This window comes from Danio rerio, chromosome 2 (genome assembly GCF_049306965.1).
Source record: "Danio rerio strain Tuebingen ecotype United States chromosome 2, GRCz12tu, whole genome shotgun sequence".
In the NCBI taxonomy this organism is placed as follows: domain Eukaryota; kingdom Metazoa; phylum Chordata; class Actinopteri; order Cypriniformes; family Danionidae; genus Danio; species Danio rerio.
This window is the reverse complement of record NC_133177.1, coordinates 19,062,113-19,075,000: the sequence shown is the minus strand read 5'-3', so window position 1 is coordinate 19,075,000 and position 12,888 is coordinate 19,062,113. Positions and strand designations below refer to the sequence as shown.

Below are 12,888 nucleotides of genomic sequence, written 5' to 3'. Positions count from 1 at the left end.
AAAATTCAACTTGCAAACAAAAAAGAACTTTAAATAAAAATCAAACAGAGCAAAAATTTTTTTTTGCAATTTAATTATTCACATTTCACTTTGTGACCCTGGCTCGTTTTCTTCATGGCCTGTACATGCCCAAGTTCCCTTGACTCTGCACTGTTGTCAAATCAGGACCACAAAGTGAAATGTGCAGAAACGTGACATGCAAAGTGAAAACCGCATTGCAAACTTATGGTTGACAATGAGCACTGCAATTGACTGGATAAGTTTTGTAAACACAACATATAAAAATGTTTTGCAAATAAGTGTAGTGTTTTTTTTTTATTGCCAATATTTTAGTAGTTTTTTTTAAGATTTGCATTTATTTATTTCCTCAATACTTTGACTCCATTAATTTATTGTTAAAGTGGCAACAATTTTATCAAAAAATAATTTTTCTAACTATTTTCAAGCTTAATATGAAAACTTTTCATATATTCACAACATATATACACCCACACACACACACAATTTCTCTCTATTTATGCTTCAAATGTGACATTGAACATTTCTGCCATGTGAATGGTTTTTATTCATTTGTAAAAATCTTTTTAAAACACCCCTGAAGCAAACATTAAAAAACCAAACCAAAATTACAGTGCCAGCGTCTTAAATAGCAAAAATGTAAATTTTGATAACAACAATAAAAGTAATCATCTTTTCTTGAGCAGCAAATTATCATATAACAATTTCTGAGGGATCATGTGACACTTAAGACTGGATTTATGAAAATTCAAAACTCAGCAAAATAATAAATTCCAAAAACGTATGAACAGAATAGTTTCATATATATAGAACAGAAAATTGTCATATACATAATTTTGGTAACATTTTATTATGATGGTCCATTTAAGTATTAGTAGACTGTCTGCTTAATATCTGTTGATGCTGACATTCAACAGACATTTAACTGACTATAAAAAACTTTGCAAGTACATGTCACAGGGTTTCTGTAGGTTTCATCAACTCAAATTTTAAAACTGAAGACCCTTTTAAGACCATGATGGAAATTTTAGACTTATACAAGGCTAAACACTAATGATTATTTCTAATGGCCAGGTTTGCCTAAAAAATTGAAATTAAAATGTAAATTGAAATTGAAACGTTAACCTTTTTTTAATTCCTTGTTTTTATTGTTGTGATTATTTTTATAATAGTTTTGCATTCTTTGTTAATCACTTTGAATTACCATTGTGTATAAAATGTGCTACAGTATAATTTAAATTGCCCTGCAGTGTCATGCATTGGATAAAATGACAGGAAAAAATGGACATAAGATCATTTTTCAGTGCACCTAAACGCCAAGTACAAAAAGTTCACATATTAAGCAATTTGGCTTTAAGAATGAGTGCTTAAGTGCTAATGTCACAATATCAATCCCAGGCAAAGGAGAAAGACATGATTGAGGAACAGGCAGAGCAGGGTCAGTCAGATGTACAGTGTCAGGTAAGAGTGTTGTGCTTTATTGAAGGGATAATGACAATTCTTGTGGGGTGAACTTTTTTTTTTTTTATGTTTTCAGAGTTGTGGCTATTTAGCAGATAAACTTCACAGGCTCACTGATTTACAATATGATCGGTCAATTTAACAAGTGTAATGTAAACAAGATGGATATTACGAGTATGTAAAACATCTTTTCCTGCATTCAGGAGTTTCAAGAGTCTGTTGACTGTAAACAACACAACAAACAATGCAATAAATAGTTTTAAAGAAAAATTTGCTGTCAATGAGCCTGAGAAAAACTTTGAAAATAATCATAATGACGAAGTCTCCATGCTATAATAATAACAGAACCATTTTTAACTGTGACGACACATCTTTTTTAGTACAATTCAGCTGTATTATTTGTGTTCCCTTCAAAAAAAATGCTCGAAAGAAATTTTATATTTATTGTCCCCCCTACTGTTAAATCAGATTTACGCCCATGCTTGCAGCTATTGCACTCGACTGCATTCACTTGTCTAGTACTTGTACAATGTCAACAAACTTAAATCGAACAATAATGATAATAATAATAATTTAAAATATCACAGCTTTTATTGTGAACTGAATAAATGCTCAGAAGAGATCGATATTAAGACAATCTTAACCTCGCATTTTTGAATGGTAGTGTTGACAAAACAAAACACAGTATGCAATCAAACACAAGAGTAAACCTGTCGTTCTCTTTCTTACCCAAAATTCTTTTAAATCGGTCAAATGGCTGATATTTTCAATCTTTTTTATCCTGTTAGCAGCGATGTCCAAAGTTGACAGCTTTTTCTAAAAAAGAAGAGGAGGAGAAAGATGAAAGATCTGTATGTTCTAGCAATAAAATATTCTGGGAAGGATAAAAATAAAACCACTTCTAGAGATGTGACGACAGATCAGAACACACTGAAATCCCCAGAGAGTAAAAGGTGCAAAGGAGAGGAAGAGAACGTCACAAAAGATGGAGAAACGGGGAAAATTTAAGCACGAACCTACTATACACTTTCTACCTTCTCTTGTATACACAATAGCTTCTTTAACTTGCAATTTGCTATACACTGTAAAACAAATTCTTGCAGCATTATTGTTTTGTTGTTGAATCAAATTAACAACTGTCATCTAAACTTCCATTAATCAAACTGACTAAAAATATAGAGTTAAACTAAGTGTGTAGAACTTAAATTGAGTTGAACCTGAATAAATTAAAGTCTATAAAGTGTAGATATTCAACAAAACTGAAAAGCACAAACAAGGCAATCATCTTTTAGACACATTTTGAATTGACAGGAGTTGCAGATCTTACATTGTTCTCCAGACCCTCCATGACTTCAATGCCATTATGACTCAAGTAAAGCTCTCGCAGGTTGACAAGATTCTGGAGACCCTCCAGCTTGGTGATGCGGTTACTCTGTCGGGCAGGAGCAGATGTTAGCACTGACAGTGAAAGTCAAATTGGCTAAGGAGAAACACCGTTGATCACAAACACACCTGAATACTGAGAACCGTCAGATTGTGCAATCCGTCAAGATTCTGTAGCTGAGTGATTTTATTCGTGCCGAGAAACAAACTCTCCAAGGAAGAAAGAGAATCCAGGTTCTCAATAACCTACAATTTGTAAACAACACAATGTAAAGACTAACAGGCTGAAAACAAATCCACAGTATAGAGAATGTATAGTAAATATACAGTAAATGTATAGTATAATTATGTATAGATAGAGATTGTGAATGCATTTATTTCGTATCCATATCCACAATATTTGTTCGGACTCGGTGTGCAAGGTTTATGTACCGATGGGTATTAATTCATCCATTCCAAAAAGTAAAAAGTAAAGCATGCAAACTGTATTTTGCCTTTCACCTGTACAGTGGCTCTGAACGGTCACCTCCCAAAACACTTTTTTTTAATGCAAATAATACACAAAAACAAAAAAAAAACAAAAACAGATTCAAAACCAGAAACCAAATTTTTTTGACAAACAAAAGTTGCGGAGGCAGTGTGTCAATACGATTGACACATGCGAGGTTGAATTTATTGTTTGCATTTTTAAACGTGCAAAAATAAACGATGAAAATCACTGAACGCCCTTTTCAAGAACGCGATGTGCACCACACTGCCTTTTTTGTTGACAAGAAAAAAAAGTGCACTTTTTATGTCGCTAGGCAACAACTGAATCAGATGCGAGTGTCGCTGTAGATATACACATACACATGTATATAATTTTAGTATATACAAACAGTGACGACTAGTCTCTCCTTCATCCTTAAAAGTCTCTGAAGTTGTTTTGACAACACATGTGCTGTCATGAGAAATCGAGTCCCCCCTGGGTCTGCCTAAGAGTCACTGGAGTTTTAATAGGTATAGTTTGTAGCGTCTGATTAAAAATATATAATAATAATAAATTATATATAGTAATAATAAATTATATATATATATATATATATATATATATATATATATATATATATATATTCAGCTAAATCTTGTCTAAATTTAAAAGAGTGTTATAATGACATTAAACAATTTTAAATGTTGTATTTCATATACTGATGTACAACTAATGGCATGTGTTGTGGCAAGGAAAATTTCTCTTTCATGCTTTTATTTTAGATAGACTACAACATGCTACCACTTCTAAACGTAAATATATAATGGTACATATAAATACATAAAAACATCAAAAAGACATAAATGTTTACAACGTTTTAATTATTTTAACAATGTGTGTCTTTAACTTATAGTTACCGATAATAATGTTACTAATATGATAAGTCTTGTTAGAATCTTAAGAGTGAGAATAGACTTTAAAAAGCATTTTTGATCAGACATTCACCAGGTATCACCTCAACAGAATCCCTGCCTCTGATTTCATTTGATTGGGGAATGAAAAAAAAACGTAACCAACATAGCGCGCCGTTCTGCTCAGTTGACTTTTTTTTTCAACTGCAGGCGCAAAATGGCAGAAAAACGCAACACAAGGTTAAAACGTGAGGCACACAGGGGACATAAGCAGCACACAAAACCCTCATGGCCATTTGTAAACTATTCAAAAAAAGTAAAAAAAATAAATAAATCAATGCAAAAAGTGCATTTAGTGTGATCAAGGTTAAAGGGTGCATGTTCATCAAAGTGTTTTTGCATTGCAGAAAAGCAAGCAATGTTCTAAAAATGCTAAGCTGTGAGCCTTTATGTTCTGCAGAATTTTTTGCTATCATACGGAGTATCTGCGTTATACCATTATAAGTTGAAGTCTTTACCAGATTATTTTTGATAGTTGTATAGTATTGTCCTGCCTTGCAATGATTTACAAAACAGTGTGCTTATCCTTGACTGTAAAATGCCAGTGCAAAGTGACAAAAAACAAACACTCGCCTCTAGAAAAAAAAACATTTTGGTGGACACACACCCTCAATGCAATGCTGCCAGTACTGAAAACAATGCGTGCATATACTGCTATATAAATAAATGAGGTTACTTGAGTGATGAATTGCAAATCTTGAAAACATCCACATTTAGATTTTAAAAAAAGTCTAGTATTTAACAAAAAAGTTATATTTTATGTGTTTGACATTGACTTTCTAAAAAAACAAGGCCAGGTGCGAGAGACATTAAACCTTTTGCCTTTCTGAGCATTGGCAGATCCCAAAGTAATGCAAATGCTAAGGCCAGGGTCCCTTCAACTGTGCTTTTGTCTCCATGAAAGTCTGTGCAATACTGCCGATTGGATTAACAACAGCTATCAGTTTTGTTGATTAGGTCCAGGTGGGTAAGACTTCAGCGTCTGAACAAGTTCTTTCAACTATGTACTTCATTAGCATGCTTTGTTTAGAAATGTAGCCACCTCTAATCACAACTCCCTATAACATATAAAATATATAGGTAAACATTGCACTAGTTCGACTTCTCCTCAAAACTCCTCTAGGACTTCTCACAGACTACTCGATAGGTTTCTCGAAGACATCCCCGTGACTGCAGACACAGCAAGTTTTCCAATAAAGAGTCCTGCTTGAAGAAACGAAAGTCTCCTGGTCTTTGCTTTTGACTTCACAACAATCACCTCAGTCAAGTGTTTAAAACTAATCCTTATCTGAGATAATTCCATAGTGTTTGTTTGTCAATGTGTTAAGTCAACGAAAGCAGTTAAAGCTTCTGCTTATTCAACAACTACAGGGATTTCTTGTAATTCTTCTTTGAGTGCATTTGGGGGTTTTGCATGAGAGCGCCTTCTAGCCTTCAGATGAAGATTTACTACTGATCACAGAACTTTGCTTCCCTGACAAGATGTGCATGACCAGTTTCACGGTTGCAACTTCATTTCGATGAATGACTCAAACCTAGTTGTAGGTTAGTTTTTTTTTAATTAACAGAAAACGAATAACACATATGTCCATATTCACAGACTTATGACTTAAGTTGACATTTACTTGACAAGTTTCTTATAGTCAGTTAAAAGCCATGAAGAGCAGATGTCTCACCCGGATGCGGTTCGAGCCCAGCTCCAGCATTTGGAGGCTTGTCAAGTGATCAAGGTTGGCAATGCTTGCAATCTTGTTATGTAGCAGGAAGAGTTTCTTGACTTTTGTGAGAGAATCCAATCCTTCAATCTTCCTCAATAAGTTGAATGAAACATCTAGTTGCCTGCAAACCATACATGACAAAAAGCAAATTATGCAGTAAATTATTTTAAAAGCTTTTTTTCATGTTATAATCAAACTTTTGTCCTCAAAAAGATGATAATTAAAGGTTAATAAGGTGATTGTATGTACACTAACATTCCGATGTTCTGGGTTGGTAGTGTTTTATGCCCATCAAGGATGCATTTGATCAAAAACAAAAGTAAAATGCTAATACTATGAAAGATATTACAATAATTATAATAATAATAAAATTTCCATCTTTGTACCTCACAGGTAAACTTTGGTTGCGTTTCTTTGTGGTAGGTACGTAAAAAAATAAAATAAATTAAACAATTAAAAGTGCATATAAAAAGTAGGCATATATGGCATTAACTCCATGAGAAGCGAGTGATAAAATTGCCAAAGTTAAAACTCTTCATTTGTTTAAAAAAAAAAAAAGGGAGATGCAAATGCATTTGCTGAATAAACTGAAATGGCAAACACGTTTACTGTTGGTCACCAATACTAACGTCAGCCACTCTAACAATTTCATGGAAAATAAATTAATTGGCCTTTTGGGATTTTTTCTTTTTCTTTTTTTGCAAACTTTGAAAAGACTCCCTTCACCATTGAAAGTAAATCAAGCTAGTGTCACATTATTTTTTTTAGAAATCCTTCTACTGGGATTTTTCAATGTTGTCCAACAAAAACCTGCTTGGTATGAGACTTCTGTGTAAGCCATTTTGTTTACTACTTGTTAAACTACTTACAATGGGTCTTTTTGGAAAAAATGCTTGACTTTACCTTACAAATTTGCCTTTATTTCAGAATTCTTTGATGCCGCACTGCCAGTGCTGAATTGTTTTTAAGTTTGATCAATAAAATGCATCCTTGTTAGTAAAAATGAACTCAAAACTTACTCAATGGTTTGATCAGTAATGTGCAAATAAAAAATATTTTGCATGTTTTTCTAAACGTTAATAATCTTGGACTAAATAATAAAGCATCATGTCTGACTCACTCGAGCTCTGTTAGAGCCTGAAGATTCTCTAGTTTGCGGATCTGGTTGTCATAAAGATCGAGTTCCCTCAATGAGACGAGGCTCTCCAAGTTCTCAATCCGTTTGATGAGGTTTTGTCTGAGAGAAATTGTCTGATGGAAGAAAAAAAAAAAGTTACTCATTTGTCATTAAGCTATTAATAATTAACAGTATCCTAATCTTGATTCATGATACAACTTTATTACACTAATTATTAACAAAAATGCTCACCTTTGCCTTCAGAAGAACCTCCAGGCCTTCAATCTTTCCAATGCGACAGTGGACCAGATCCACATCCTAAATAAATTAATAGTGGATCACTAGTAATGATGTGTAAAATAGCTGAAACATTGTGTAACAAAAGGTTAGGTGATAGATTAGAAGCATTTTTACACAAACCACAGACTATTAACATGATTTTACAGTAGTGACGCTAACATGTGAAAGTTGGGATCTTCATATCAAACAATAGCATGTTATTAAAAGTACTTAATAAGTTGAATGGGCAATGTAATATAATGATGGTATTCTTGTTACTAAGTCGTATTAGCCTTTTAAGAGATAGTTGACCTAAATATGGAAATTCTGTCATCATTTCCTCATTCTTTATAGGTTTAAAATCTATTTATAATGTGCACAAAAAAGCACATTCTGAAAAATGCTGGTAACTGGTATTCATTAAACTCTATAGTATTTTTTTTTTCAACTATGGAAGTGCATGTGCCCCAGCTACCAGATTTATTCAAAATATCTTGTGCTCAGCAGCAGAAGAAAAACCTCACAAAAGTTTTAAAACTACACTAGGGGGAGTAAATAATGAGATAATTTTTATTTTTGGGCGAACTTTTATAAAAGTGAAACCGCTTAATTTTTGTTTTTTATTTTTTACAGCTGGTAATTTAGATTTAGTTTCCAGCTCCTTGTGGCTCACAGTGTAAGCTATAGTCAAATGTGTTTCTCTAAAAAACAAAACTTTATATTATAGAAAACTTATATTACATGTGACAAACAAATCAGGTGTCGGTTGCACCATCCGTAGAACTCTGAAAGGTACAGTTGACCAAATAATTCACGCACTATTACTCTCCCCTCAAGTAGTTCAAACCTTTGTGAATTTTTTTATTTCATTGATCACAAAAGAAGATAGTTTGAAGAAATCTGAATATGACTTCCATAGTAGGAAAAACAAATACTTTGGAAGTCAGTGGTTACAGGTTTCCATCTGTCTTCAAATGATTTTCTTCGATGTTCAACAGAAGATAGAAACTCAAACATGTTTGAAACTAATAAATGATGACAGTATTTTCAGTTTTATTTTATCTAACCCCTGAAGCCCTGTTCAAAAAACCTTCAGGGCCTTCCCGAAAACTAAAACTTTCTCAATCACCTCTTCTTCGGGGTCTAAGGTAATGGTGTCCATGTCCACCGGTGACTCCTCTGGAACTAAAAGGCCAAGAGAAAGGAGAACATATTTAGAGAATAAAGAACATCTCTACCATATTCCCCTCACACTTGCGCTAAAGCCTCACCAGTGGAAGGAGCTTGCAGCGAGTCGACTTCTCCATTGAGACTCTTCCTCTTGGTCTCATCATCACCAGATTCCTCAGACTCTCCTCGCCTGTCAACTTCAAACCACAGCTTTAATCAATAACTAGAACACACCCAGAGATATTACGCCACTGCTGGTATATGGGTCAAATATTCCTGATGCCACATACTTTTATGTAAGTGAAAACAGTTTTCAAATCCTCCATCTATCAAATGACTCCATTATCACTTTCTCTCTCACACACACACACACGCGCGCACACACACATGCACATCCCACAGCAGGAGCGTACTAACAAACTCTGCTGATACAGCAGCAGCAAACAAATGTGAGGCGTCGAGAAAAGCTCGATTTGTCATGTCTGATAGTGCACATTCATGTTCTCCAACACTTTGTTTTTTTCTGAACCGGTTAATGTTCTGAACAAGTTAATGAGAGCTGCTCGGCTACATTTGCTAACACGCAATGACGCCCTGTATACACTACCGTACACCACAGCTAAAAGGAGATCTGCAGTAAACGGTGGCATTTAAATACACTCAAAAGCGAAATAAAAAAAACAGGACGCATATATCGTTATTTAATACGTGCAGACTGAGAGAATAGCTTTAAATAGCTGTGGGATGAACGTAAACAATCGCACATTACAGTGTGAATGAATGGTAAGGGGATAGGAAACCATTAACTGATTTAAAATTCAAATTAATAAAGGATTTAATGTCCGAGATGAAAAATTAACAATGGTTGACTTATGAAACGCTCAACTGGAAAAGAATCATTAAATATAGACAAGTTCGCTCACCTTCCATCTCTTGAGGCTCTCCGACAGATAACGTCGCCATTTTCCTGTGAACCCGCCCACTTTAGTGGATGATTGACGTCTGGGCTGACCAATAGAAAACGGGGAGTCCGTTTTCTACTCTCGTGGACTATAAATAATTACGATTATATAATACATTTATACACGACAAAACACAACGCAAATAATGCTGAGACAGGGGCAGATTTAGTCATTTGGGGGGCTTAAGCAATTCTAGCCATGGGATGATTCATTTTCTTAAAGTGAATTCACAACTAAAAGAATATATGAACTATGTTTAAATTACGTTTTAATGAAATATTATTTTATTTTGTATTTACATTTTTCAAACTAAATCTTTAGCGAATTTGGACTGCTCCATGATTGAGGGTAGGGGACACATTTGTGAAGTAGTAATAAAAATTAAACATTTATTTTTTTTAGATCCGCATCATGCAAGATATGATAGAGAATGTTGTTATATATGGTTTATAGATATAATTTAAACTTCTAGGTATTTATTGAGGGGCCCTCAGATTTCCTGGGGCCCTAAGCGAATGCTTACCTTGCTTACTGGTTAATTGCTTATTGCTTATATATATATATATATATATATATATATATATATATATATATATATATATATATATATATATATATATATATATATCTTATTTCAAGTTCAATTCAAAATATTATGTAATGGGCTCTATGCACAGCTAGAGTTTTAGGCCAATGATAAACTTTCGGTGAAAGCTTAATGTGACTGTTTTCAATTTCACAAGGTTGTTTTTACAGAATCGATGTTGTAATGTAATTACAATACATTCAGTTAAATAGATGTAAGCATTCATTTAGTTGTTCAAGCGTAAAACAGGGTGCAACAACGTTGTAACCACTAGTGATGTCAGTAGCAACGGGCTAGTGCAGAAATTCCATTGAAAATACTGGGGTAAAATAAACGGTCATATTATGAAGACATGGTGGGGAAAATGGACTTTAATGCAGTGCTTGTTGTCTGAGACCCACTTCATATCGTATACCTAACAGGCAATAGAGATAGCTGATTTTTAAAGAAATCAGACCTTAAACGTGACAATTTTGTTATGGAAAGACAGTTCACCGGAAGCCCTTGGGCTGCCTGGCTGAAAATTTAAAGTCCATGTGCATATAGCCCAATAAAATATAAAAGCAATTCAATATAATGAATGTGGCATTTTAACTGCATCTCAATGCCACTAAAGAAAGACTGGACCATACCTTATTTAATTTATATTAGGTCGTTATATAATTCCTTTGTTAATAAAAAAATAAAATGTTCATTGGCCCTGGACTGAAAATCCTGCCATCATTTGCAAGCCAGCACACACGATATGACACTGAAATGGTCAAATTTAAAATTTATTAAAACTAATTTGACAAACTGACATTGAAACATGGCATCACATTAAGAGGTCAGTCTATAAAATACATATTTCTTCATGACAAATATTCAGTATATTTATTCCTTCTCTGAGATACAACAGCCTCTTATAATTACACGTTCACAGTTACTCATTTACTACAGTTGAGTGCATGATAACATTGGCCACTGTTGATAGAATCAAGTGAAACTGCGTCACTGCTACATTCCCGTATATAAAAATAGCAGGCTGGACGCTTTATACTGAGAAAAAAATAAAATAAAAACATTAGAAAATAAAGCACTTCAGGTAACAAGTTTTCCAAGTTTGCAGCATTTTCTTCGTATTAAGAGGTACATCAGATATTACAAGACTAAACCTGCAATTAGAAAATATGAACTAAAATTACGTACAATTTACAATAGCATCGTAACGAATGCTATATTAGTTATCATATAATACTAAAGGATGCAGTGTGTGCATAATTCTTTAGTGTAGTTGAACTTCCTTTCTATGTAAACGACACAAATTACATACAATTACAAGCCTACTATTGGGAGAAGAGTACAGAAGCACCTCATTGAAGGGATAGTTCACCCAAACATTTTAATTTTGTCATTTTTTCATCATCCATTAGTTCTAAACCTGAATTTCTTATTTCTGTTGGACACAAAAGAAGATCATTTGAAAAATGTTGGGGGGAAAAACAGCCATTGACTTTTACAGCTTGTTTCATTCCTATTAATGGCTGCCATTTAATGTTCATTTCTAGGTGAATTATCCCATAAGGCACAAAGAGAGTTCATAATTTAAACAGTATTAGATAAAGGCACCTCATAAAGGCACCTAATGACTAAATTATTGATTGGCAAAATCTAAATAATACTATATATAACTGTCTTATTCTGAAGTAGGAATTGTCATCATAATAGCGCTGGATTCACATTTGCACAAACCAGCTGTAAATCTGTAAAACCTCTTTTGATTTATTGACTCATCAAGTGTAACCGTTGAAGTTTCCAAATGAATCCTTTTCAGATTCATTATGTTATTTTATTTCTCCCTGAGTCACACTGAGAGAATATGCAGTGGTGAGGATGGAGTTTGCAGGATAAGTGTGTGCTTTTTGGTGAATCAGGGCTGGTTGTACCAGTGCATGGAGCGCTGAAGGGCTTTCTCCCAGCTCTGCAGCACTCCTCTGTACAGGCCTCCCTTCTCCCCTTCTGATTTACTCCGTCTGGGAAGGAAATGTTGGTCAGTTGACAAAAGCTTCTTCAGCTCTTCTTGGTTCCTCCAGTAGCCTAAAAGACAATTCAGAATAAAGCATGCAGATTAGGATAAACTTTATTTGTCCCCGAGAGAAAATTTGTCTTGGCCAAAAAAATAAAATAAAATGATACAACATTGCTCTAAGAAAAAAAAAAACAATTAAAACCATAAATTGTTTACAAAATGAGACTTTATATAAATGTAAAAATATAACACAGTCAGGTGCTAATATACTACAAGAGCATTGCTCTTGGTAGAATTCAACAGTTTTATCGAGGTAGGAACACACGATGGCTTCGAAAGATTAAGTCAATATGCCTGACAAACATCAATAAGCTAGTTTATTGTACAGTAAAACAAAATCTATGTGTTAGAGCTGCACAGTTAACCCCTAAAATAGTTTGCAATCTTGATTTATACACGCTTGTGATTTCCATTGTAAAGGATTATGGACTTGGATGTTTATTAAAGGTAGGAAATATATTGATACAGCATTGTACCGCTACATTTTACATGGCAACACTATATCAATGCACAGACGCCCATACTGATATAGCCTATATTTGAATACACTATTTGGTTGAATGTTAAAATCATTTTCTTAAGAGTCCACTAGATGGTGCTGTGATAAACAAGGGTTAAAGTAAAAAAAATTCTGAGCCATTTTTATTTTTTTTATTTTTTTATTTTTTTAATGTAACAAGAGCTTA

General features: G+C 33.8%; 2 protein-coding genes across 3 annotated transcripts in view; both read right to left on the bottom strand.

Annotated features, from left to right (window-relative positions):
* ppp1r7 (protein phosphatase 1, regulatory (inhibitor) subunit 7) overlaps positions 1-9,566 on the bottom strand; it is an 11,748-nt gene extending 2,182 nt beyond the window's left edge. The window contains exons 1-9 of one of the 2 annotated variants that reach the window (NM_001037386.2): positions 9,510-9,566; positions 8,688-8,783; positions 8,546-8,601; positions 7,390-7,455; positions 7,141-7,271; positions 5,979-6,141; positions 2,992-3,108; positions 2,807-2,911; positions 2,209-2,295 (exon numbers count right to left, since the gene is read on the bottom strand). In NM_001037386.2, the coding sequence (NP_001032463.1) occupies positions 2,209-2,295; positions 2,807-2,911; positions 2,992-3,108; positions 5,979-6,141; positions 7,141-7,271; positions 7,390-7,455; positions 8,546-8,601; positions 8,688-8,783; positions 9,510-9,549 (861 nt within the window). In that variant the 5' untranslated portion in view covers positions 9,550-9,566. Of the gene's footprint in view, positions 1-2,208; positions 2,296-2,806; positions 2,912-2,991; positions 3,109-5,844; positions 6,142-7,140; positions 7,272-7,389; positions 7,456-8,545; positions 8,602-8,687; positions 8,784-9,509 lie in introns of those variants that run through there. The other variant, NM_001291498.1, reaches the window with a different exon arrangement.
* A 1,325-nt stretch (positions 9,567-10,891) lies between these two features.
* gk5 (glycerol kinase 5) overlaps positions 10,892-12,888 on the bottom strand; it is a 42,496-nt gene continuing 40,499 nt past the window's right edge. Inside the window, exon 16 of the mRNA NM_001077803.3 lies at positions 10,892-12,210. Coding sequence (NP_001071271.3) covers positions 12,044-12,210 — 167 coding nt within the window. The 3' untranslated portion in view covers positions 10,892-12,043. The remainder of the gene's footprint in view (positions 12,211-12,888) is intronic.